At 35.8% G+C, this 26,697-nt stretch overlaps 2 protein-coding genes across 3 annotated transcripts in view; one reads left to right on the plus strand and one right to left on the minus strand.

The window, feature by feature from the left end:
* Window positions 1–13,406, plus strand: part of INPP5F (inositol polyphosphate-5-phosphatase F) — a 99,146-nt gene extending 85,740 nt beyond the window's left edge. The window contains exons 14-20 of one of the 2 annotated variants that reach the window (XM_051981546.1): window positions 2,744–2,861; window positions 5,147–5,345; window positions 7,241–7,312; window positions 7,488–7,561; window positions 9,225–9,353; window positions 9,884–9,971; window positions 10,941–13,406. In XM_051981546.1, the coding sequence (XP_051837506.1) occupies window positions 2,744–2,861; window positions 5,147–5,345; window positions 7,241–7,312; window positions 7,488–7,561; window positions 9,225–9,353; window positions 9,884–9,971; window positions 10,941–12,084 (1,824 nt within the window). In that variant the 3' untranslated portion in view covers window positions 12,085–13,406. The remainder of the gene's footprint in view (window positions 1–2,743; window positions 2,862–5,146; window positions 5,346–7,240; window positions 7,313–7,487; window positions 7,562–9,224; window positions 9,354–9,883; window positions 9,972–10,940) is intronic. The other variant, XM_051981548.1, reaches the window with a different exon arrangement.
* A 3,747-nt stretch (window positions 13,407–17,153) lies between these two features.
* MCMBP (minichromosome maintenance complex binding protein) overlaps window positions 17,154–26,697 on the minus strand; it is a 34,335-nt gene continuing 24,791 nt past the window's right edge. Inside the window, exons 12-16 of the mRNA XM_051981549.1 lie at window positions 25,488–25,653; window positions 21,565–21,698; window positions 18,435–18,599; window positions 18,066–18,154; window positions 17,154–17,578 (exon numbers count right to left, since the gene is read on the minus strand). Of these exons, the coding sequence (XP_051837509.1) occupies window positions 17,452–17,578; window positions 18,066–18,154; window positions 18,435–18,599; window positions 21,565–21,698; window positions 25,488–25,653 (681 nt within the window). The 3' untranslated portion in view covers window positions 17,154–17,451. The remainder of the gene's footprint in view (window positions 17,579–18,065; window positions 18,155–18,434; window positions 18,600–21,564; window positions 21,699–25,487; window positions 25,654–26,697) is intronic.

The raw sequence follows: 26,697 nt of genomic DNA on the forward strand, positions 1-26,697 counted from the left end.
AAGCTCTCCCTTTTCTCCATTTAAATCTTTCTGCTATTTTCACAGCTCAGTCTGGAGCTCTGCAAACTTTTAGTGTTCCTAAAGAATTCTATAGGTGAGTTCTTTCCATTTCTCTCACCTCTGCAAGTTCCTGATCCAGGTTTGGATGTATTGGCTTCTTCTTTTTTGATGGTTTCATGAACTACTTCCAGACTCAGCTATTAATAGCTTGCTGAGAAGCTCTGTAGATTTAGAGTTATTAAACTGCTGGTTTCCCCTTTGACTTGGGACAGTTACTTTGGTTATTCCTGTTCAGGTATCTGTTGTGTCCTGCTTTCTAGAGCTCTCCCAAGTTGGGATGACAAAATATGTACTATGTTCTCTAGAGCCCCCACACCAGGGTGATTAAGATATGCCTTCCTAGTAGAGAAGTGATGAGGCAGGATTCCTGAGGGTGGTGGAAAAATGAAGTCTGTTTATTTCAAGGACTTTCCCCTTTTTATAATGTAATAAAAACAACATTGAGCACGTGGGACCACATAAACAACTTGCTATGTAGTTTGCTACCTGGTATCACTTCCACCTGGTATCACTCTGTTTCAGTCTCAACACAGGTTGTCACTGCCCCCTGACTTTTCAGGAAGGCCGAGAGCTCTTAGGGGAGATGGGGAGCCAAACCAGACATTGTCAGCAGGTTCCCTCTGGGCTGAAGGGTCTTGTACCTTACTCAGAGTTTCCCCACTGTCTGTGACCCTCTACAAGCACCAACACTGAACTAGAGACTAGAACTGAGCCCCTGCTCTGCTTTAAGATCAGAACTGTACAGTTCAGTTTTGCTTCAGCTTGTTCCCTATTGGGTACACAATGGGGTTCTCTACCCTTGATGGGTAACAATGGCCATATGGTATCTAGTCCTTCAGTCAGTGTTAGTTCCAGGATCCTCTAGGATCACTATCTTTGAGATCCTGGTGCTTAAGTGCCCTGTATCTCATGCTCTGTGGTGGCTATACCCTGTTCCCAGTGTCTACAAAAAGTGTTTCCCTGAGACACCCTAGGCTGGAAGAAAGTATTCACATGACTTTCTTCAAGTACCCAATTAGAATTCATTCTGTTGTATTTTCTGGATCTTTTGGAGGAGACTTAGAATCTGGGCTTTACTATTTACTATCTCTTGCTGGCATTTTGACTGTCCCTCTAATCTATCTTTATGACACTTTTTTCAAGAGATCACATCAAAACTGTTATATGCTTCACAGCCTCATTTTTGCGATGATTTTAAGGGCAGCAGCTGATGAAAAGTTTTAAAAATTTTGAAAGCTTACTAGGATAATATATAACACAAGGTATAGGTTATGCTGAATTTTAATAAGAAAAAGATCAATATTTTTAAAATTTAATAACCTTTCAAATGTTTTGTAAGTTTGTAGCATTTATATCTTTGAAGTAATTTGAATTTAGAACTTAATTAAAATGTTGAAGAACACTATATGTGCTTATGGACCCTGTGCACCTGAGTGCCATAATTTGAGCAATATGTGTTGCTGCTCATCTATTTGGTTTTTTGTTTGTTTGTTTGTGGAATAAGATGAACATTTTTGAATGTCAGCAAATTTATTGAGATGAAGTAGTTCTATAAAGAGTGCTTTTAAGCTTAACTAAAAGATGCATTATGATCTTACAAGTATAGTTGATGCTATATGTTTGTCTTCTCAACAGGAGAGAGAGAATTTGGAACACAAAAATAAAGAAACTCATGTATACAGAATATAGTAGAAATAATTAGCTCAATAGTGAATAGAAATTCTCAGTCTAAGTTAAGACTTAATCAAGTGTGCAAATTAGTGGAAATTTTTAGCACACAAATATATTTTTTAAAGTGATAGAATTTTTAAACAAGAATCTTACAGAAGGGATACCAATGGATTACTAGTTGATTCTCATCTAGCAAACTACAAGACAGACCTTTTGGTCAGAATGATGGAAAAATGAAGTTTTCTTTGGTCCATCAGGAAAACAAGAAAAAAAAATGCTTATTTTCCAAGCATATAAATCTAGGAAGGGAGGCAGACCAGAGAGCAAAGCCTCAAAATCTCAAACTCTTTCTTGAATGTTCAACTAAGGGAATAGAGGGCAAAGTCAAGAGAGATCACAGAAAACCGGATCTTAAAATTTTAGTTACTGTGTCTGGTCGAGTCACAGTGCATGTTCCTTCTTCAAGGATGAACAATTGCTTTTATTTTCTATAGTCCAAGCTCTGCTATATCTGAAGATCAGTTTTTAAGGGGAGTCCTACTCCATTAGTAAACAAAAAGCTGCCTCTTCATTTCAGTCCACATGATTTATTGAGGATCACAGTTTGGAATTCATTAATAACAAACAGGTCTTGACATTTGGGGACTATTCTTTCCTGAAAGAGGATGCCTTATCTTGGCAAGAACTGAAGGGAAGGCAGAAGCAAGTTATTGTACCCTTCTCTCCATCCCAAGTTACTTACAAGGCAACTTGTAACAGTTGTGGATTGGAACTGCCAAGGATGGCTGAGCAGGCAGGCTTTATAACCAGACATTCCTTCAGTTCTTAATGGATAGTGGGAATTCAGTCAAATTCATCCGAAATTCTTTTGTAACAGAATCTTAGTCGAGTATCATAAGGATAGATGGACTTTTGGAGGGGCTTCTTAGAAGTTATTTTTCAGCATCCTGGGTTTTAGACTTGCGTTGGTATTTTCTTAAACCTAATGTCAAAACAATCTTTTCTCTCACAGGGTGACTTCACTAGGACTGGTGAAAGGAAATTGGCAGGAGTCATGAAAGATGGAGTTAATTCTGCTAATAGGTATTACCTGAATCGCTTTAAGGATGCTTACAGACAAGCAGTCATAGGTAAGCTGCTTTTTCTCTTCCTTAAATTTTGATGGCTAGTCCAGTAATTTCTCTTGTGAGTGAACATTTTTTGGGAAAAAAAGGATATTAATCTAGAATAAAGTTTCTGCTTTATATTTTGTATTGTCTACCTTTCCAGATGAGATGACTTTAAAAAAAAAAAAAAAAGTATTGGTTGATGTCAATTGCTTAGACTGCTACTTATAAAATAAGCCATCATCTTTATAAGTATTTGTCTCTGTGTTTCCAGTGCAACAGAGCCAGTGAAGTTGAAGCTAACAGAATGAAGTGTTTAAAGCCACTGCCTCTTAGAATCAAAATTTTATAGCCTCAAAACTTTGTAGTCAGCTTTTAGATCTCATTATTCCTCCCCTTCCCCAACTTCCCTCTTTCGCTCAAGAGCACTACCATCATTAATTTCCAACTCTTCACTTTCACCTTCTCCTATCTAATTGCTTGCCATGTTTTGTCAATGGAATCTCTTTAGCATTTTCCCCATCTTTCTCTTCTTTACTCAGACAGCTACCCATGGTTCAGATCTTCATCCCCTCTTACCTGACTTAGTGTCACAGCTTCCTTTGGTGGTCTCCCGCTTTGTCTCTTTGTTTTCCAATTTGTTCTCCACCTATTTACCAAATTGATAGTCTGACAACCGAAAAAACTCTGGTGGCTCCCAAATGGCTTCTGAGATAAAATTCAAACTGCTCTCTCATTTCAGTTAACTTGACATTCCTTTTCCACTGGGTATTCTGTGCTACAGCCAGACTGGCAGAGAAAGCAGAGAATCCTTTCTTTCCATACCCTTGCCTCTTAAGATACATTGGTCCCTTCAAGAAGCCTTTCCAGATTTTCCTTAGATATTTCTTCAGATCACTTTATGTTTATTGTGAGTGTTCGGTATTTATTTTGAGCATGGTAGAAGGTTTTAGGGGCAGCTAGGTAGTACATTGGCGAGAATGCCAGCTCTGGAGTCAGAAGGACCTGAGTTCAAATGCAGCCTTAGACACTTAGTAGCTGTATGATCCTGGGCAATCACTTCACCTTGTTTGCCTCAATTTCTTCATCTGTAAAATGAACATCAGAAGGAAATGGCAAACTATTGCAATTCCTTTCCCAAGAAAATCCCAAATGGGAATGTGAAGAATCAGATGTGACTGAAACACTGAATTACAAAGAATGTTCAATTCTTTTGAGGGCACAGGAACTGTTGCATTTATGTATGTATTTTTTAACACCTCACACAATGCTTGACACATAGTAGGCACTTACTATGTTAGTTGTTTGGCTAAAGTAGGAAACTTCCTTCTCAAGAAAAAAATTTTTGGTCACTATGAGATCCTTGCCATGGACAACAAGAGTTGATCTCTTTCTGTAAGCCAGGTTTGATTTTTTTTTTTTTCCCCCTCACAAAAATACCACCTTGCAGATGACTTTGAGGGAATGTTGGCATACTAGTTCCTATCTCTGTAGTGCTTTTTTGTTTACAAAACACTTTTTTTCTCAGTCCTTGAAAGTAGGAAGTGAAAGTTTCCTAATCCCATTTAGAGATGTCAGTAACTGTTCAGTGTTAAAAGCCTTGATATCTCGTGAACTTCCTTTTCGATGACACATGCCATCTTTTCTATTTTTAAGATTAATCTTTTTTATAGTCAAGAAGAATATATCTTAGCATGCTTAGACATTATCATACAAAAGAATTTCTAATCTCTATCATTTTGTCTTTATAGATTAATGCTGTTGTTTTTCATTGGTTGAAAATTTATTTTCCCTACATTGTTGTTTTTGTTCACTTATTTTAGTTGTGTCCAATTCATCATGATCCAGTATGGAGTTTTCTTGGCAGAGATCCTGGAGTGGTTTGCCATTTTTTTTTCTAGCTTATTAGATAAGGAGATTGGGGCAATTAGGCTTAAATGATTTTGCCCAGAGTCCCTTGGTCAGTAAGTGTCGGAGCTTAGATTTGAACTTGGGTCTTCCTGACTTCAGGCCCAGCACTTTATCCTTTGTTATCACCGAGCTACATTTTTTAATTTACCCATAACCTTTAACCTTTTTAAAGTCAGAATTCATTATAGGTTTTTTTTATTAGTATGCATACCTTCAATCTGCATTCTTTGTATTTTTTCTTATGTGATAAATGTTTAGGAATTACAGACCTTCCTATTTCCTTAAAAAAAAATTTAAACTAATCCTGTTTTCCATTCTCTTTCCAAATTATAAACCAAGATAATGACTTATATTGGCATTTCTTCTACTCTCTCCACTTTCCTCACCTTCTACCTTAGATTTGATGCAAGGCATTCCTGTGACTGAAGATCTCTATTCCATATTTACAAAAGAGAAAGAACACGAGGCTTTGGATAAGGAAAATCAGAGAAGCCACCAGGAACTGATTAGCCAACTCTTACAGAGCTATATGAAATTACTGTTGCCTGATGATGAAAAATTCCATGGGGGATGGGCCCTTATTGATTGTGATCCAAGGTCAGTTTAAATCAGTACCCAGCCAGTTCCCTTTCTTGACCTTCTGATGCTAATGTCTTAATTAACAATTGCCAGATAGCATGGGCAGTGTTTACTTAGATAATAAAAGATTTGGACTTCTATGCATGATGCATGGCAATTTACAAACACTTGGGTATCACATCATTTTAGGTAGTCAATGGAGGGAGCATCTAACTCATTCATCCTTGAAATAGTCTATATGTAAACATCTTGCTTTTAACTCCTTTTCTTCAACTCTTGTCCATTAAACTCAGGAACCTTCCCCCTCTGGCTGCATTCATTTATGGATATCCCGATCACTTCTCATCATGACTGAGAAGTATAGTATTGCTAGTGACAGTTGTTTCAAGAAACAAAAAGTGGATTAATTTTGAGATGAAATTACATGATAGAGAGATCCAGGCCACTAGCCTCTAAAAATCCTTTAAAAATACTTAGAAACCTTCTTCACAAGATCTGTAAAATCTTCTATATGTAACTCGGTATCCTTTATCCAATATTGATGTTTCAAGAGTATCTTAAAAACTAGATTAAATGATTTATTATTTTTTCTTTCTTTTAAAAAAAACCACTGATATTCCAACGTTCTAACTTTTCATCATAAAAGTCTCTTGTTAGCTAGCCTGAGACTCTGTTTCCATGGTAAATGTTTCAGATGTAAAATTAGAGGCTTACAAAGGAGATTTTAGAAAATAGTCTTTTTGTAAATTGAAGAGTGCTTGTATTTTACATGTCTGAAAGGGTTAATTTCACATAGTCAATGCTGGATAAGTTTTTGAAAAAAAAAATTACTGACATTGGTCTATTTGATTTTTTTGTGATGTGCATGTAACATCTGTTTGCACTGGCCATGGTGCCAAAGTCTGGCACCATTGGTGGGTCTCTTTTAGTGTTTATATCATCATAAAGTCTCTGTAAATAAAACCAAAAGTGCAGTATCATTAGAACCGGTTATTCCTTCCCTTCATTATTATGGGATTTTTTTTTGGACAGTGACAAGTGTAAAAGCAAGGGATTGTTGGATAAGCTAACATGGACCATATGAGCTTGCCCTTAGTTTCTATTGTGTCAGATAGTGGTGTCAATGTAGGAGTCCCAGTGGCTGATGAGAGAGAATACAAATAAAACTGTCATGGAAAAGTTTTAGCCAAGAATATACATGTTCTACACGTACTATGCTTTTGTGCCCCTATGAGAATACTGTTGGTTGATATTTTTTCACTTTGACAATTGATAGTCAAGAAATGATGAACCTTACTTTAGAATGCTGAAACTTCAATTTTTTTTTTTTTTTTTTTTTTTTTTTGCCAGGACAATTGGGGTTAAGTGATTTGCCCAGGGTCACACAGCCAGAAAATGTTATGTGTCTGAGGCCATATTTGAACTCAGGTCCTTCTGACTTCAGGACTTTCATTTAGCTGCCCCTCAATATATTATCTTAATAGAGATTCAGAGACTAATTTACTAGTTCTCTAAAATGAGATCGAGAGGGAACCACATATTAATAAGTTAATAATGTTTCTTAAGTTTCTTAACCTCTTTATTTTTGCTCTATTTTGTGCTTTTCTCTACTTGTCAAATGTGTGTGTGTGTGTGTGTATATATATATATATATATATGCTGTGATGGCCTAACCATAGTTTAGCAGCTGTTTCCTTCCAAAATTCCAGGTTTTTTTTTTTTTAATGAGGGGAAAGAGTCAGTTAACAATATTCATAATAGTGTTAGGTCCTCATTATTTGTGGATAGACTTATGTATTTTATCCATAGATTTTAACCAGTTCTATTTGTCTTTATGCAAAATTGTAGTTGATGGTTTGAAATATGGATTGTTGTGAAAATAATTTTTCCCTAATCCCTGCCATATTTTTTAGCCTTATTGATGCTACTCATAAAGATGTGGATGTGCTGCTACTGCTTTCTAACTCTGCATACTACGTGGCCTAGTAAGTTGCACATTGATTAAAAAAATTCTAATTTTAAAAATTAGATGATTTCTTCAATTGAATGTCATTTTTATAAGATTGTTATTTCTAACAGCTTAATAGTTCTGGATTATTTTATGTACTCAAGCTGCAAATTGTCTTTTTTAATCTTTATTCTACTTTTTTCTCTATCCAGTTATGATGATGAGGTTGATAAAGTAAATCAATATCAAAGACTGAGCCTGGAAAACTTGGAGAAAATAGAAATAGGTAAAATTTAAATATTTAGATTGTTTACATACTAATCTGTTTCTTCAAAGGGCATTCTGGTTTAAGCAATATGATTGTTTTAGAACTAGAAAGTTTCCTGAGCTTTGGGGAATTTTTCTAACTTCTCAGTGAATAATACACTGCAGTAACGATAAAATTTTAATTTTTTTCTTTGCATTCATTTTGAACAATGACCTATAATGGGTGATGGTGACAGTGACCAACTGTTAATTTGTGGGCATGGAAAACTTATTTTTCCATTAAATAGCTCTCCGTATTTTGGCCCTGTAAGCCAAATAGACAAGACAGATTTCTTTTTTAAAAAATCATGATTGAAGTATGTTTCTCTAGTGAAGAATTATTATTTATCACAATCTGTTCAAGAATTCCAAAATCCCTCTTGCTGACCATACCATATAGATTTTCCTCTTCTCCCTCTGTCTTTCCTTCACAAGCCCTATTCTTCATCCATTATCCTCCCTCCACCCCCTCACCTGTCTGTCTCTCTTCAGCCTTTAATGTTATTGATTTACCTTCTCTTTGATATTTTCTTCTCTGGATTTTTGGGGTTCTCTTCCTAACAGTTTGATTATTCTTCAGGCTCCTTTGCTGAATCTTCATCTCTCTCACGCCCATGGTCGCACAGAGTTTTGTCCTGGGCTCTCTTCTCCTTCTGTCCTGCCTTACTGGTGATCTCATTAGCTCTAGCATAAATTTAATTACCATTTGGGGACTGGTAATTCTCCACCCACCTATCCTGCCTTAACTTTTGCTAACTTCCTGTCTCACATCTTCAATTGGCTTTAAGATATCTCACACTGGATATTCAGTAGACATCTTAACTCAGCCTGTCCAAAAGTGGACTTGTGAACTTGTCCCTAGAAAACCCTCTGCCCCTGCCTTCCACGTTGCTGGAGAACCACGCCTGCCCAGGCTCATGAGCAAGGGCCATCCTTGCCAACTCTCATCACCCCCCCCCTCCCCCCCCCCCCCCCCCCCCCCCCCCCCCCCCCGCTCCCACAGCTCATCTGTGGTCAGGGTCTACCTGGGATTTGTCCACCTTCTGAATGTGCCCCTTCTCTCTCCTCCCTGCTCCCTCTGCTTGCAGGACCCTCTTACCTCAGCCCGGACTAAGGAGGTTTCCTGAAGAGTGGAACACCAGGGTCCCTACCACTTCCCTCTTGCCCCCAGGACAAATACGAACAGCTTCCTCCCCACACAGTACCAGCCTTCTTACACTCTGGCCTCTGCACCTTCCCTCCAGCAAGACACATCAGCTCCGGACTCTTTTTCTCTGTCTATTCTCCATGTCTGGAATGCTTCTCGTCTCTGCTTACTTGCTTCCCTGGCTTCCTTTAAGTTCCAACTAAAAGCCTCTCTTCTACAGAAAGACTTTCCTAATCTCCTTTAAAATTTTAGGTCTTCTCTTATTTCCTATTTACCCATTGTAGTTTTTGCTTCTCATCTTCCCCATTAGATCATCAGTTCTTTGAGAGCAGGAATTTCTTCTTCCCCAGCATTTAGCATATAATAGGTGTTTATTGATTAAATAAGAAAGACAGAAAAGTATTCTAAATGCATAGTTGATGATAGAAAATATATTAAATGGTGTTTGGATTGTCTTAAAGGTAATTTAAACTCTGATATTCATTTGGGTTTCTAGGTCCTGAGCCCACTCTTTTTGGGAAACCAAAATTTTCCTGCATGAGGTTACACTATAAGTATAAAGAAGCAACTGGCTATTTTCATACTCTTCGAGCAGTAGTGCGTAACTCAGAAGAGGATGGAAAAGGTAAAGATTATAATAAGAGAAATTGTGTCTTCATTCCAAGTGGAGATAGATGGGCCTCAATCGATGGTTTATCTTGAGATAGGATGCAATTTTTAAAAAGGCACGGATGATGTAGGATGTGGATTATATTGATGTAATTCTGTGATGGAAAGTCTCAGTTTGACCTTGCAATAGAATATATAGCTGCAGACACATTTTTACATCCCCTATTAATACAAATGTCAGAACTTATTATTCCTTTAGGGAGATAGCATAGGATATAGTGTTTTCTGCACATTTGTTAACCACTTAACATTAAAATAGGAGGAAAAAGATTTAAGTTATTAAAGCTGTATTGGGGCTTTCGAGGGTACTTTCTATAATGCTGTTTTAGTGTTGTTGCTTTGGGAATTTTTTTGATGGGGATAAAGTTTTTTTTTTTTCCCATTTAAAAAAAATAGACTAGAGCGCATCAAAGTTCATTTTAGGTTAGATTGGCTCTTTTTAAGATGTATATTTTGAAGGCTGACAGGATGTAAATTGGGTTTCAGATACTCTTCAATGCATTGCAGAGATGCTACAGATCACCAAGCAAGCCATGGGTTTAGATGTACCCATCATAGAGAAAAAACTTGAGAGGTGAGTGAATTTATTATTGCCCTCTCCTGGCTTTTAGAGTTACAAGGAAAAAATAGGGCAAATATATGTATATATATGTGTGTATGTGTGTGTGTGTGTCTATGTATATATACATATGTATGGCGGTATGGAGAGACAGAGTAAGAAGAAGGGAAGGAAGGATGTTTCTTTGACTTCTAAAAAAAAAATAAAAAGAAATACTTTGCCTTCAAGCAGGGCAAGGCCAGATAGTTTAAGAGATGGACTTCAGAGGTATAAGGTACTTTGAGCTCAGAAATATTCAGGGACATTTCAAAGCAAAATAAGTTTTATCAGTCAAATATTGCCTTGGAACCTAAATTAACATTCTGCAAAAGACTATGGTTGTTTCAGAATATGAGTTGGAAAATGCAATTTGCAAATTGTGGGAATTTAATTCAAAATATCATTTAAAAAATAGAATATTTCTCACCAGCTTTTCTAAAGGCAGTAATCTATTTTAAAGGATTAGATTTAGATCATTTTAGCTTTTTGACATCAAATATAAGTACTGAAATGTTTATATAGGCATCTTATGAATCCTAGTTGATGCTTATAATTCTATTGATCTCTAGTATTGTAATATGTAAGAATATTTGCTGACAGTTTGATTAAAACTTTTTTCTCTTCTCATAATAGTTGATTGGTGTTGTGATTAAATAATACTGTTGTAAAAATCTCTATAGTTTGGTTATATTAATGTGATGCTGCCGCTGAGCATAGTTCACTTTTTCATTGTCCATTATTTTGTTTGTTCCTCCCTGAAACCTTGTGAAAGTTTGTAGACCAATAAACCCAAGATCAGATATAAATAAAATAACTTGACCCTAGGGCTTTGAGCTTTAATTCCAATCTTCTTTCTACTAATTAGAATTGCTTCACTTTATGAAGTAGCTTTTTAGAAGTCTTTGAAATGATAATTCTGAACTATTTTTCCCATCTGATTTATAGGAAGAGCAGCAAGCCTCATGAGGACATCATTGGCATTAGAGCTCAAAATCAAGGATCGTTGGCTCAAGGAAAGAATTTTTTGATGAGCAAATTTTCATCTCTTAATCAAAAAGTGAAACAGACTAAATCCAATGTTAGTATTGGCAACCTACGCAAGCTAGGAAGCTTCACAAAACCTGAAGTGAAAGTCAACTTTTTAAAACCAAACTTAACAGTGAATCTTTGGAAATCAGACAGTAGTCTTGAAACTATGGAAAATAAAGGTGTGATGGATAATAAAGGTCAGATACAGTCTGATGAAGAGATATCATCAGATGATTCATTCCACTCAGATGAGTATCTTACAAATTCAAAATGTGAAGAAGACCGGCAACTAGCTAATTCTTTAGAAAATGTGGGGCCAGTGGACTACGTTCTTCCTAGTTGTGGCATTATTGCTTCAGCTCCAAGATTAGGCAGTCGATCTCAGTCTATAAGCAGCACTGACATTACCATTCATGTTCCTTCTGAAATTGTGCCACATGGAAGTGGCCTGGGAAAAGGACTGCCTTCTCCAATGAAGAAAAGTCCCTCTGCTGACAGTGTATTAATAGACTTTGCGAAGCCCATGGATGCTTACTGCCATAGGTTTGTACAAGATGCTCAAAATAAAGTGACCCAGCCATTAGAGACCGAGGCTTCTTCTCAACAGGCTGCTGAGGAAGACTTTAAGTCCACCATGGATGAGTGTAAGACTAAAGAAATCAAATCAGAAGTAACGAAAGAGATACCTTCTCGACCCTCTAAGCTGGATGTCCCTTCTGAGACAGGATCACAGTTTTTGTCAGTCGAAACACCTCATTTTGCTATAGCTCAAAAGACCCCAGGTTCTGGATCTAGTGTTCTTGAACTTGAAGCAGGAGCTAACCCAACACCTTCCCCTGCAGAAAGTAACGGGAGTAGAGCAGTCTCACCTTTTGCAAAGATCCGAAGCTCCATGGTTCAGGTTGCTAATATTACCCAAGCTGGACTGACCCAGGGGATAAACTTTGCAGTTGCTAAAGTCCAGAAGAGCCCAGCAGAACATGAGGTAGTTAATGAGGTAACACAAAATGAACTTAAAGACATGTTTACCCAGTGTCAGACTAGAATAATTCAGATTTAGTCAATCCCAAAAGCTCTTCAATGGCTTGTATATAATCCTAAAGAAAAATTATTTCATACCAGAATCTCATTATAACATATACTGCCTGAATATGGGGATCAAAACTGCAAATTATGTATATTTGGAGAATGGTTTTGAGACATTCTGAGCAGGATTCAAAATTACAAAGAGCCCTGAGATGATATTCACAGTAGAATATTTTGATCTCAGCAGGTAGTTATACACTGGCACTAACAAACAAGCTATTTACTTAAATTCCAGAATCGATGATTTGGGTACTATCTGTAAAATGCTTCCACTGAAAGGATGAAATGGACACATTTACCTAAATTGGTAATTCACAGCTAAATATAAAATATTTTATCTATAAGGTACATTGTTTATGGGGGAATTTGTGTATTTTAATCTTTGTTTTAGTCATGTTGATGAGCCTGTAGTCTCATTTCTGTCTTAGCATTTCTGTAGGGTAATTGATAAATTGGTTAGGTATAGAAGTTTTAAAAGTAGTTGTTTTAAGATGAGTTGAGTGTTTGAGATGCAAAAAGATAAATGATTGCTTCTGTGATTTTCATCCATCTCCCTATAAGGAGCTAATTTTGGGATACTGTAGTCAGGAACCTAGGGTACCCTTTCACCTGATTATCCACTTGAAGAGTTCAGAATATATTGCTGCCTACACATTTGCAAATGCAGAGTTTAGGAGCACTAAAAGCTCAGTTAAAATAAATCTGAATATATTCAGATTGTGTGACGGACCATTCACTGCGTGGATACCTTAAGATCCTTCTAAAGTGTTTTCAGGAATGAAATGAAAAACTACTTTACATGTGTGCACTGTTTATTGAGTATTAAGAATTTCTGTGTAGAAATATAAATGAATTTTGTTTCTAGCAATTCACAATAGGGACTTTTCCATGAAATTTTCATGTAAGATACCATAGAGAAAAGGTAGCAAGCTTCAAAACCGTTAAAATTATGGCTTCAAGCCATTCCCCCCACTATATAAAACCAGTGTGTGCCTGTGTTTTAGTATATGTCCTGTGAGCAGACTGCACATGGTATTTCAAACATGTGTCATAATTGTAGTATAGTGGCTCAAGAGCCTTCCTTTCGTGTTGAAGTGATCATCAGCTGAACAGATTATGTCTGTTGAAACTTTGATAAGCATTTTAACTTTTGTTATTTATTCGTTTTATTAGTGATGTGCTGTTTTTTGTGTCAGTAAAATCTTGTCATTGTATATTTAAAATAAAGTACTATTGTATTTTAATGCAAAGGGATGTATATGAGAAATATTTTAATAAAAAAAATTTAATTCCTAATTAGCTTCCTGATGTTTCAGATATAAAAGATATACATATATATATATGTATATATATGTATATATATATATATATATAGATATATATATAGATATATATATATATATATATATATGACTTTAGACTTTGTTTCAGACAGCTTGTGCTAATAGAAAACAAAAATGCTCTACTTCAACTTTCTGATCCAGTTTTTGGCCTTTCTCATTAACAGTATTCCTTTCAATGTGATCTTTATATTAAGTATTTTTATAACATTCTTTTAAATTTTCAAAATCCATTTCAAATGATGCTCTTTCTTGAGAAGCTCAAATATTTGAACCACAATGCTTCCTTTTTTAAAAAAATAAGATTTACATTTCTGTTGTCTGTAGGCCTTTAGAGAACATCTCTATCAGTCAATAAGCCATAGTAGCTTAATTAAACTCCTAAGTGAAATTCCTTGTGACTATTTCATAACATTATTTTAGTGTGAAATCTAATGACAAACACTGGTTGACTGAATAAATGAAATGATACCTGAAGAATGTTTGTTTTCTCAGTTCTGTATGGAGGGCAACTGACCAGAGGAAAAACTATGTTTCAAGGCCAGCATACTTTTTGAGATTTGCCAAATTTCTCAAGTTCAGAAGTAAGAGAGTAATTTATTTTTTTTTCTATCAAAACAAATTCAACCAAAATTCAAATGCCTATTATGCACTTGTAGATGAATTCCCCAAAATTAACTAGGAAGAACAATTTTGCTTCTTTCTAGAACAAGGGAAATGAAGCACCCTGCTTAGTTTTTGTCTATCTATATACATTTAAGATTTACAGTGTTTTGAGGGGAGGGGAGGGAAAGTGTATTCTCATTTGATATTCAGGTTTCTTTCAACATTCAAGCTACATTTTACTGAAATCTATCTCCAAGTATCATCAGTGACTTTCTCATGACTCAAGAAATTCCTTTTCTGTGCTCCTTGTCCATGACCAAACTATTCACCCTACCCTTAGCTTTTTCTTTATCCTGGCGTTTCTGTCCTTGGCCCAGCACCTCCTATCATAATGCTGCCCATACTTCTGACACTAGATTTTCACTGGAGCTCAAACAACTGCTTGCTAACATTCCTTTCTATCGAGAGGTTGTGCCTCCCTCTCTACATTCTCCAACCTATAGCTCTGTTACCCTGCCCCATCCTCTAGACACAAATCTTTATTTGTATCCTTTCTTCTTTTTCCTTCATGCCCTTCGTTTATTCCACCAATATCTGAGAATTATCTGTACCCCAACTTGTATCACAGCCTGTATGACCATCCCCAGCCTCCCATCTGGTCTGCCCCTCTAGTCTCTCCCTTCTTTCAGCTTTTCCACTACTTTTCTAGTAGCTTTTAAAAAGAAGGTTCCCTACTTCTCATGTACACCAGTCTCTACTTAGAACTTTCAATAGCTTATTCTTTATGTAACAGTGCATAAATTTAAATTTAACTCTATGTTCAAAACCTGAAGTCTACCTTCTCTCTGCCTTCCTAGCCTTTTCATACTTCTACTATCCATTCAATATGAGCTATGTATCATAGGCTAAGTGCTGAGGATACAACAAAAAGTTTAAAGTTCCCAACTTACATTCTATTGTGCTTCAGTAATACAGAAAGAGACAAACGCAAATTAGATCGTGTATGGTTAGGTCTGATTATTCCAAATAAACCTATAAGGGTGTCGCAAGCATTTGAATTAACACTGTTCAGAATTACAATTTTGTAAAATATGGCAATTAGTTCCAGCCCAATGGAAATAAGCAGTAAGAATTAGAATAACGTGACCTCTTCTCAAGATTATTTCTAGTGTCAGCCAGATAAAATTTCCAGGACAGAAGGGCATCAGCACCTGAAACAACAAAAGTGGTTCATGTAGGAGACACCATGAGCTAAAGTTTGAATGAAGGTAGTAGCAAGTGGAGTGGGGATTAGAAGGGGTAAATGCAAGATGCTTGTGGAAAGATTGTATCTGGAAACCAGCTGAACTGAAAGTGGAATATAAAGAATATGTGATAAAAGCCAGAGTTTCGGAACTGGACTTTGCTTTGAAAGGCTCTAATGCCCACCAAAGGAATTTATATATTTTATCATAGAAAACAAGAGAGCTCTATCTGAGCTTTTCAAGCCTAGAAATGACCTTTCTCTCATGAAATTAGAAAGGAAAGTAAATGCAGAACAACTAGGTAGCTATTGTGGTAGTACAGGCAAGAAGTGACATAGGGAGAGTGGGAAGAGAACTACTAACAGCTTGTTAAACTGAAGCTAACAGGATTTGGCTAAAACATAACATGTGCACTTCCATTCTCATTCTTGCCTTGGTCTCTTTGTCCCCCTTGGTTGAAATGGCTTCGGGGTCCAACTCCTATTAATCCTACCCTGACAGTCTCTCACCAACAGCCAATCTTTCTTTCCTCTCCTTCCCTTTTTAAACTTTAGGATTTTCCAAGCATAGCCAAGAACTTTCCTTTACATAGTCCCCATGTTTTTACCCTTTATTAGTTTACAGGGTGCTGGGTCTGCATCCTATCATAGATCCAGCAACCAGAATTCTCTTACTTAGGTACTTATATTTTTGTAACCTATTTCACTTTCTCTGAAACCTTGCAGAGGGAAGGAGTATTAGTGCTACTATCTCCCTCAAGTCCAGTCCCAGTTTTTGCAGACCAGATAAGTAGTGGGATCCCCTTTCTTGTTTCTTCTGCTGTACCCCATACTTTAGCTAGTAAGTGTTAAGCTGAATTCGAACTCTGGTCCTCCTGATGTCAGGGCCAGTGCTCTATTTGGTGTCTCATCTAGCTGCCCCCATATCCTACACTTTTACTATAATTCATCCTCAAAGGTAACCAAGTTTCTGGCAATGAAAGGATGTACCACATTCCCTTCATTGAGAGGTATTATCTATTTAAAACTTAACTGAGAACTTTACTCATTTCTGTGGAAGGTAAAACAAGTTCGAATATATCAGTCTAAGATATATGGTGGGGCTAGGAGGTTTGGAAGAGCTTTTAATCTGTTATCAAGGCTTTACCTTTTACAGGCAATTCTTCAAGAGAGTGAAGCAAAATAAATATTTTACTATAAAAATTCTTGTACTGTTTCATAAGGTTCAATGGGAAAATAAAAACTTTTACATAGTTAAATCCAGTCCCCCAATATGAATTTTGAGTTTTAGGGAACATGACAATCTGCAGCATATGTAAATTAAGTTATATCAAGATTTTACTATAATTGACTACCAAAACTAACTACCATGATACATAAGCAGTATTCTCCCATTTAGTTTTGTACACGATTAAGGGAAAATAGGAGTAATGAAGGAGTCTGGAAAAATTATTTGAAGGGCCAAACTGAATAAGAAATGGAATTTTCTCAAGTACATCAGTCAGATTACTCCAACTCCAACTCAAGTTGGAGTAAATGTTATCTTAAAATATATTATGTGTGTGTACATATACACATACTCCCCTCATCCCCCTTACTTGGCTCCAATTTTTTTGAAATTAAAAAGAACTCCCTTCAGTCTAAGCAAACTTAATTCTTGTTGGAATATTAGAGTGAGAAAAAGCTAGATTTGCTACAACTCAGTATTGACCTACTTTGTCTGCCTACTACAATGTGAAGAGTACAATAAGGTGGTTATTCAAACTTCAGTGAAAAATCTATTCCATCTTCTGTATACACCCTTCACTGAAAAAATCCCTGAAAGCAAAGTGACAATGCAGTTATAATCAGCAGTATTATCAATATTAAATCTTTAATATCAAATAATTTGCACAGTTACCAGTTTAATTACAAAAAAACTTCAAAAGCTTCATAAAATCAGTAAGTTTAAAAGAAGGCCTTACTGAATACCATATAAACTTCAGTTGTTTTCAGGCATGATTTGGATTTCAAGGAAAAGTCATTTGTTTTCATACAAATAATCTACAAAACAATATGGTATAAATGATATTTCAATTTTACAATAATCTTGTTGCACTTTGCACGTTACTTTTTCATAATCTTGTTAAACTAAAGTAAAAGAAAAAAAATTTTAAAGTTCATTTCCATTAACACATTTCTGTTGTTGAAGTCTGGTTTTTCGTAAAGACTCCAGCTGCTTTGCTCTTAGCCACCTCTCTCTTGACAGTGTTGTCTGGCCAGCACTTAGAGACAAGAACCTATGTAAAATGCAAAAACCAATGAGGATGTGAAAAACAGATCAAATGCACCTTGCAGAATCTAAACACGAAGGACCATAAAGTCCATGGATTACAGACATTTCTTTTTACAGATGTAATCTAATGAAGCAACATGGCTTACCCACAGGTAGCTACTGAGTAGGGAAAAGCTGAGACTAGAATTGAAATACCTTGAACATATTAGCATCCCACAAACTAAAAATGGTGGTTAAGCTGGGTAAGCCACATATAGCCATAAAAGCCCTTTTTTAAAGATCACATTTTGATCCACTTTCATTTTGGACTCTATTTCAGTGAGAGATAGGATACTTGTTATGGCTCACTAGCTTTATGGACTTTAGATATATAAAGCATCTACTTTTTTTACATGGCTCATCAAAACATTAGCTTCATCCACTATGATCCCCATAACCAAAAAAAAAAAAAAAAAATACCTCTAATATGCTAAAGAAAGAGAGAACTTTACCTGGCTACAACCAGTAATCGATGGAGGTCGTCAGCTGTTATGCTCTGTGGGTCATTCTTGCGCATTTCCACAAAGTCCTCTTCAACTGCCTGCAGGAAATATCAAATGTCTTATGTCACAAGGAAGCCATGGCACACTGAGCTAAAGTGACTTGCCTGAAGCCACAAAAATCATTCTTGTATTTGTGTTTCCTAATCTGACATTTCTGATGTTTACAAAAAATTTTTCCATTTTCCTACTTCATTCTCCCAATTTTGTATTGCTACTGTACCCATAAGATAACTAATTAAAAAACAAGACCCAATCCAACCCTCCCCTCCCACCCTTAAGAAAAAAAAGAAAAAAGAACACCCTTTGCCACAAACATACCTTGGTAATCTCATCAGATATGCTATAATCCAGCAATCGCAAAAGAGTCAGATAAATGCGGAATTTATTCAAGACAGAAGGGAGTACTGCTGTGAGAAGACTGCTCATATATTCTTCCATATTTGGTGGAATTATTTGTGGCTGCAAGTGGACCTGGCAATCTGACTATTAAGAAAAATAAAATATGATTATTTCCAAGTTTCTAAACTATCAAAAGGATCTAAATGTTTCTGGTTACAACATGAGTACTATTTTTTGTCAAAGACAAATGTCTTGTTATTAATGAAATTGACAAATTTTCAAGATTGAATATAGTTGCATCATAATTATAGGAAAAGTCACAAAAATTAGACTAAAATAAAAATTTAGTAGGAACAAGGTGGTTGGGTTTTTTTTTTTTTTTTTAAATTTTCAAATAGGTTTTGCATTGAAAGGGCTTGAAAATTCTGAACCAAGTAAAAGACATAAGGACAATATTACTGCTTAAAGAAATGTTCTTTTGCAGTCAGTGTAAGGCAGTGAAAATGCTGTGTGATTTTCCAAATACAAACAATTCTGTTTACATACATGTGTAAATGTCTGACTAAGGTAACATTTTACAGTTGGACTAACCAACTATATGGGAAAATCTGGGAACAACCCATTCTTCAGGTGCGTGTTAGTCTGACACCTAGTGGCCGTGAGAAGACCTAGTGTGTTGCACAGTATGATCAGCACAAAGGACAATGAAAACTTGGCTGACTATTTGGCTTCTCAGGATATGCTCCTGATACTAGTAAACACCTAGGACAAGCACATGTTCACATATTCACTTTATGTCCTGTTGTCATTAATACTCAGAAGATCACTGAAGTGATTTATCTCTGCAGTTTCACCAGCAAAGAATTGTATATAATCTTAACATATGCATGGGAGGCTATTTTGTGGGAGGGATAGTTTTCCCCTCTCCCTTACCCAAGGGCAATTTTCCCCAAATCAGATGCCTTTTTTTTTTGGGAATCACCATAAAAGACATGTCATGATCTTTTCCAGTCAACTTAATAACTTAAAATCAGCCAATTCTTTCCTTGCTTACATGAGACACAACTCTTGATATAGTATTTTTTTTAACCACTTTTTAAAAATATCTTTCAAAGGTAGAAAGTATCCATTTTAGTTCAGCAGTTACCATTACGTTTTCTTTTTGGTTACAATACTGCCTATTTCCCATTCTTTTGGAATAAGAGCTTGCATTTGATATAAAGCTTTAATATTTGCAATGTTATCTTTAAGACAGGGAAAAATCTATCCATGAGTGTTATTAAATCAAACTGCTTCTGTTAATCAAAAAAGATGGTACAAAATGTTACTTCTTGCCTATATTGCTTCAAAGGGGCCATGCTGTCTATTACATACATATATATACAGCCTAAGACATTATCCTGTTTAATTTGTATCTGTCTTATTTCTTGCATATCCCAATCTGACACTTTTGTTATCAGTTATATCTCAAATAATCTTTGCTTCACAGAATTTTTCCTTCTCTGCCTCTCTCTTATCCCCTTGATGCATGCAGTCAGAAAGAGAAACCTTTCCTGTTCTTTATCCTAGAGCACAGGGGGCAAGTGCTATTCTGATGTCTCTCTTAAACTGCACTGAAAACTCTCATCTTTGCTTAGACTATAAATCTACAAAATAAGTTTAAAATGCACTAAAAATTTGAATAGTTAGCTTTCCTGCCACAGGTAACTACAGGTTTCAAGACTATAGCGCTACCCAACACAGATTTTCTCCCTCTGAATACTGTTTAGTGTAGACGATGGAAAGGGTAGTAGATGTGGAGCTAGAGAATCTTAATTTGAGTCGGGCTGAGTTTCTTTTCCTCATCAATAAAATGAGGGAAGTTGGACTTGGTGATGTCTAAGTTGAGTCCAAACTTAATAGTCCCACCGCTATCAATGAAAATAGATGATCAGTAGAACTTCCATTCCATTTTATGACTATCTGTTGTCTTCTCAATTTCATGTATGAAATTTTTTCAAAGATGAGTCAACTTAATTTTCACACATTCAATGTAAATATCACTCTCTACAGGTTCTTCTTCTTCTTTTTTTTTTTTTTTTTTAAAGATTTTCATACTTTGCTCATACCACATATTCTTCTCCATAACTCTTTAATAAGTACACTTGTATTCTAAACTAGAATTGCCACTGGTTATCATGTTTGTCTCTGCCCAGCTAGAAGACAAAGTAGATTAAGGAGGTGCTTCCTGGCCCAGAAACCACAGAGACCTCTGCTATCTTGGAACAAATATAATAGAAGCACTGGAAATTCGGCAGAAAAGTTAATTCCAGAGCAGAATCAACAATATGACATTCAACCAACATTTTGTTTTTTGTTTTTTAGAATTTAAGCATTCCTAGGAATAACTTGGAATGCCTTAGGTCTCCTAAACTAGTTCTTTACCCTGAACAAAAGAATCCACAATTATTCCAATGATCATAGTTGGTATACTTAAATACAACTTTTTTTTTTTTGCCCTGAAAATCTCATGAGATTGACCTAACATTTTCTAACTCCAACTTTCTTAGTTTATTCAAAGCTTTGATTTGGTATTAGTTCAAGAAAAGGCTCCATGAAAATTGGCACTTTCATAACAACTTTAAGACCAAAAATACAATAGTCATGTCTAAAGATGTCTAACAGTAATTTTACTTGTTCAGGCATAATAGGAGGCATAATTTTGACCCAAACTCCTAAAAGTAGCAATTAAGATAAATGTTTTAATTAGATTATCAATTGAGAGAAACAAGCAGGAGAGAGGCTGCTAACCATTTTTTAAAAAACCACCACCACCCACCCTATAATTTTTTTGACTCTGCCTGAAAACAGCTATCTTTTCCTTATGATTGGTAACAATTTACACAATTGGACAGTTTTAAATTTTTTGTTAGGAAACTACTTTTGTACATATTTAAAATGTGTGTCACTTATTTATATATTTAAAATGATTCGACTGCCTGAATAATCAGCAATGATTATTTTAAGTATATTTGGGAAAGAAAATTGGTATCAACCAGAAGAAAATGTATATTTTTATTCCCACACCCATCAGTACAATTTCCCTCCATTCAAAAATCCCTCAACATACCGGTAGGAGTGATCTGCCTTCTGAAGTAATAAGTACATTAATATTGCAGGGGAATTCCATCTGGTGGTAATTAAAGTCATAATCTACTTTCTGCCAAGTTATTAGGTTGCCCAGTGCTGTTACATTATGAACTCCTAGTAAAAAAGAAGAATTTGGAGGGTTATTTTATTTTAATCATTTATGCAAACTAGTTTCATTGATATAAATTAGATGAGAGAATTTTATAGTAAGATTTAATGAAAGAAAAAATAGCAATTATTGATCACTGATAGACATCGTGAACTCAGACAACAAGCAAGAGGAATAGGATATGTCATTAAAAAACAACCACCACCAAAACCCCAATTTAGAGGCCTTTCCAATAAAATCAGATAATGCAACAGTATCCATTATCCCCCACTATTATGTGATATAGTGCTAGAAATGTTGACTATAGCAATAAAGAAAAGAAATTTATAGAAGGATTTTTGCAGATATAATGATTTAAGTAGAGAAAAGTAGAAAGTTAATTAAAATTAATTGAAATAACTAAAGCAAATCTGTAACTATAAAATGAATAGACATAAACAGCATTTCTGTACGCTACCAATGAAGCCCAGAAGGAAAAAAGAAAGGAATTTAATTTAAAATAACTATAGAATGTATAAAATATTTTGGAGTCTCTATAACTATATACATATACTACATATTGTAATTCTTCTCTATGGAATTTTTTTCCATTTCACTAATTTTTTTTTTTTTAGTGAGTCATTTTCTTTTTCCAATTCGCAAATTCTGTTTCTCTACACTTCTTGGGAGCGTTTTACCTTTCCCAATTCACATTTCAGGAAATTGTTTTCTTTTTCCACTTTATCAAATTTTTCTTTTAGTGAGTTATGTGTCTTTCCCCATTTCTCTTCTAGCTCTCTTTTAAGGTTTTTAATAGTCTCTTCTAGGAGAGCCTTTTGTATTGGAGACCCACAATCGTCTGGAGACTGTATGCTATTGGTCTCTTCAGAGTTGAAAAGCTGTTCTCTTTCTGTGTAGAAACTATTAATCGTTCTTTTGATTTTTTTACTCATTTTGTTAAAGCCTGTAAGGTCTGCCTTCAGAGCCAGGAGGTTACCAGCTTCCTCCGCAGAGCAGTGAAAGGTATATGGACGGGTAGCTGTCCTGCCAACTGGCTACAAAAAGCGGTACTGGAGTGCTCTGGGAAAGAGTTCCCCACCCGAAAGTAACTCAGGCCTGCAGGGCCGGGCTGGGAAAGTACCTTTCAAAGAACCCCTGCTGTGTGAGATAACGACTGCCCTGGGGCTAGACACTGAGCAGTAAGAGTTTCACTACCCCAAGCCAAACCCTGCCCTGGGGCTGTGGGTATTAGCAGTTGAACAGTGAATGGATTTGCAGGGAGGGGAATTGTCTGCCTGAGAAGAGCAGTCAGCTGGGGAGGTTCTATTGCCCCAGGCTGTGCCCCCTTGCCGCGCAGATTAGTAACTGCCCCCGCAAAAGCCCCAAACTGCCGGATGTGGCCGCAGGGCTGTGGTAAAGTTTGCCTGATTCACTTCCGGGTTTGAGGGGTTACAGCCAGATCTCGTTAGGTTCTGGCTTTTTTTAGAGGACCCTTTGTTTCAGGCATTAATTTCTCTGCCAGTTTACTGCTTTGTAATCAAGGCAGAGCAGTTAGCCTATAGCAGAGTCGTCTCTATAACTTCTCTAGCCACAGAGATCACCCCCGCCCCTGGTCTGCTCAGGACGCTAGTCTCTCCCTGCCTGTGCTAGTCTGTTCCTGGCCCCTCAGGACAAACCTTTCCTGGAGATCTTTCAAATTGAATTCGGCTGGTAAATTGTAGTGCTTCTAATCTTCATGAATTTAAGCAGTGAAGAGTTATTTTTGAGGCTGCATTAAATAGTTGGTTATGAGGGTAATGAGAGAAGCTTAGAGAGTCGTGTGTGCCTGCTCCACCATCTTGGCTCCGCCCCCTCCCCCCCAATCCATATTGTAATTCGTTATGGAAATAAATAATTAAGTAAATGGAGAAATATGAATTACTTATGGGTACCCCGCCCCAATATAAGAGAAATGACAATACTACCTAAATTTAGTCTCATTCAAAATGACCAAAATATTACTCGAGAACTAGGAAAAAAATAAAACAAAATTCATCTGGAGGAACAAATGGTCAAGATTCACAAAAGAAATTTTAAAAAAAAGGTGGGAAGTAAGGAGATCTAACAGTACCACTTTCAAACTATACTTAAAACTAGAAATCATCTAAATGACTGATTAAAAAATAAAGGTTACATATGTACAAGAATGTGGCAGCCCTCTTTGAAGTGGCAAGAAACTGGAAACTGAGTGGATGCCCATCAATTACAGAATGGCTGAATAAATTGTGGTGTATGAATATTATGGAATATTATGGTTCTGTAAGAAATGACCAGTGGGAGATTTCAGAAAGGCCTGGAGAGACTTATATGAATTGATGTTGAGTGAAATGAGCAGGACCAGGAGATCATTATATACTTTAACAATACTACATAATGATCTATTCTGATGGATGTGGCCCTCTTCAACAATAAGATGAGCCAAATCAGTTCCAATGGAGCAGTAATGAATTGAACCAGCTACACCCAGTGAAAGAACTCTGGGAGATGACTATGAACCACTACATAGAATTCCCAATCCCTCTATTTTTGTCCGCTTGCATTTTTGATTTCCTTCACAGGCTAATTGTACACTATTTCAAAGTCCGATTCTTTTTGTACAGCAAAATAACTGGGCATGTATACATATATTGTATTTAATTTATACATATTTAAAATGTATTAATCGATCTGCCATCTGGGGGGGTTGGGGGGGGGAGAAGGAGGGGAAAAGTTGGAACAAAAGGTTTTGCAATTGTCAATGTTGAAAAATTACCCATGCATATATCTTGTAAATAAAAAGCTATAATAAAAAATAAATAAATAATAAAGGTCAATCAGTGGAACAGATCAAGTATATAACAAAGAATTCTGCAAAATGTTTATTAGTCTAGTATTTAATAAAATTAAGGTCAGAAGTCAGTTTTCTACAAAAACGACTGAGAAAACTGGAAAGTACTCTGACAGAAAGCAGAATTAGAGCAACATTTTGCATCACATACTGAGATAAACTCCAAACAGATAAGACTATATATACAGGGTGACATCATAAAAAATTAAGAGAAGCAAAGAAGGATGTATCTTTTTACAACTATGGAGAAGAGAGGATTGCATAAGATAAAATAGATAATACTGATTATACAAACACACCAACATAGCTAAAATTAGGAAGGAAGCAGATAACTGAGAAAAATATATGGTATAGGGAGAGAATAGAATGCAGCCTATTATCAACAAAGAAATCTTAATGGGTTATACTAGTAACCTGTGCAATGTCAAGAGGTCCCAAGGAAGGCCCTCCAAAAGATGGGTGGAAACCCTGTCCGCTCCCCAGAGATGTATGTGAGAACATGGATGACAGCAGAATACAGGATGAAAAGATGTAGAGAGACTAGAGGAAGGAACCACACTGGTGAAGATCAGAGAAACTGACATCTTCATTCAGACAATGGGAAATACTGAAAACTCAATGAGAAATGCACAAAATTGTTCTTATAAGATTTTTTCATTTGAAAACCATGGGGATCACTTATTAACTCAATATCAATATTCTAGTATGAGTTGTTTTAGAATACATACTCTCCTAACAACTTAAATGCAAACTACCTTCTCAAATAGTTACCAAGAACAACAAAATTAGCACCTAAAAAACATGTGTTTTTAATTTTACTTAACCAGATTTCTACCTTGAAAGGTTACTAGGATGAATTTTATTTTTAACTTAGGAGTTTCAAAAAAGAATGATAAAAACTAGCTATAATCTTATAACAATAGTGCAGGGACAATATACATGTACTTACCTGGGGTGTCAAGCTGTCCTTGCTCAAGATGAGTCTCATCTATTACAAGGGAAGTATTATTTGACAGTTGCAAGATTCCACTGACTAAGCGATTAGCTGTGTAATCTTTGTGAGGAATTAACTTCAAGAGGTTCATATTCTCTATTGTCATCTGTAGACGGAAAGACTGAAAAAAGAAAAAAGTTTAATAAGAAAAGGAAAAAAATTCCTTTGTCTTTTAGATAATTTATAATAAGGATTTTTAGTAATATTTTTTAATTACATGTAAAGAGAGTTTTCATTTCTTTATGAGATTTTGAGTTTCAATTTTTTGCTTCCTCTCTCCTCTCATCCCCACTCAAGATGGCAAGCAATCTAATATAGGTTATACATATGCAAACATATAAATACACTTCCACATTAGTCATGTTGTGAAAGAAAAAACGGAACAAAAAAGGAAATATACAACTTTCTACCCCACCAAGTGAAAACAGTATGTTTCAAACTATGTTCAGATTCCATTTTCTTTCTCTGGATGTGAATGGTATTTTCCATCTTTTGAAATTGGCTTGGATTATTGCATTGCTGAGAAGAGCTAAGTCAATCTAAGCTGTTCACTGCACAATGTTGTTGTTTCTATGTACAATGATCTGGTTATGTTCACAACCTATTGTTTTTTATGGACAATTGGATACAATGACCCTAGGATGAGCTTAATTAACAGTAGTAGTCTGTCATTGTGAAACTATTTTCTTGGCTGTTGTATAACAAGGCCTAAACAATACATACACTACCTTATTTGAAATGAACTATAAAAATTAACTTGAAGGATGATTTTTAATTGACCAGTGAATAAAAAAAGCTGCTTGACAAATGAACGATTAACTACAAGTTACACTCACTTATCTTAGTATAAGAGAAAAAAAAAAAGTTTATTTCATTAATTAGAGCCAAAAGACCACTTTGATTTAAACCCTTAATTTCAAAGAATCTAAAAACATATTGTCTTTCCCAAAAACGAAATGGCAAAACCTCCAAGATTCCAAGTAGGACCTGCATATCTAAGAACAGTGAGGTGGTTTGGCTGAAGCACTTTCCATCCAGCTGTATGCTACTATTTCCTCATCAGCTGTGGCTATGAGATCTTCACTAACCAGGTTTTGATTCTTTATTTCTTTCCCCAAATTTCATGACACTCCTTGTGTGTTTTCCTATCTCCTGGTACCATAAT

The sequence above is a fragment of the Antechinus flavipes genome, chromosome 2 (genome assembly GCF_016432865.1).
Source record: "Antechinus flavipes isolate AdamAnt ecotype Samford, QLD, Australia chromosome 2, AdamAnt_v2, whole genome shotgun sequence".
In the NCBI taxonomy this organism is placed as follows: domain Eukaryota; kingdom Metazoa; phylum Chordata; class Mammalia; order Dasyuromorphia; family Dasyuridae; genus Antechinus; species Antechinus flavipes.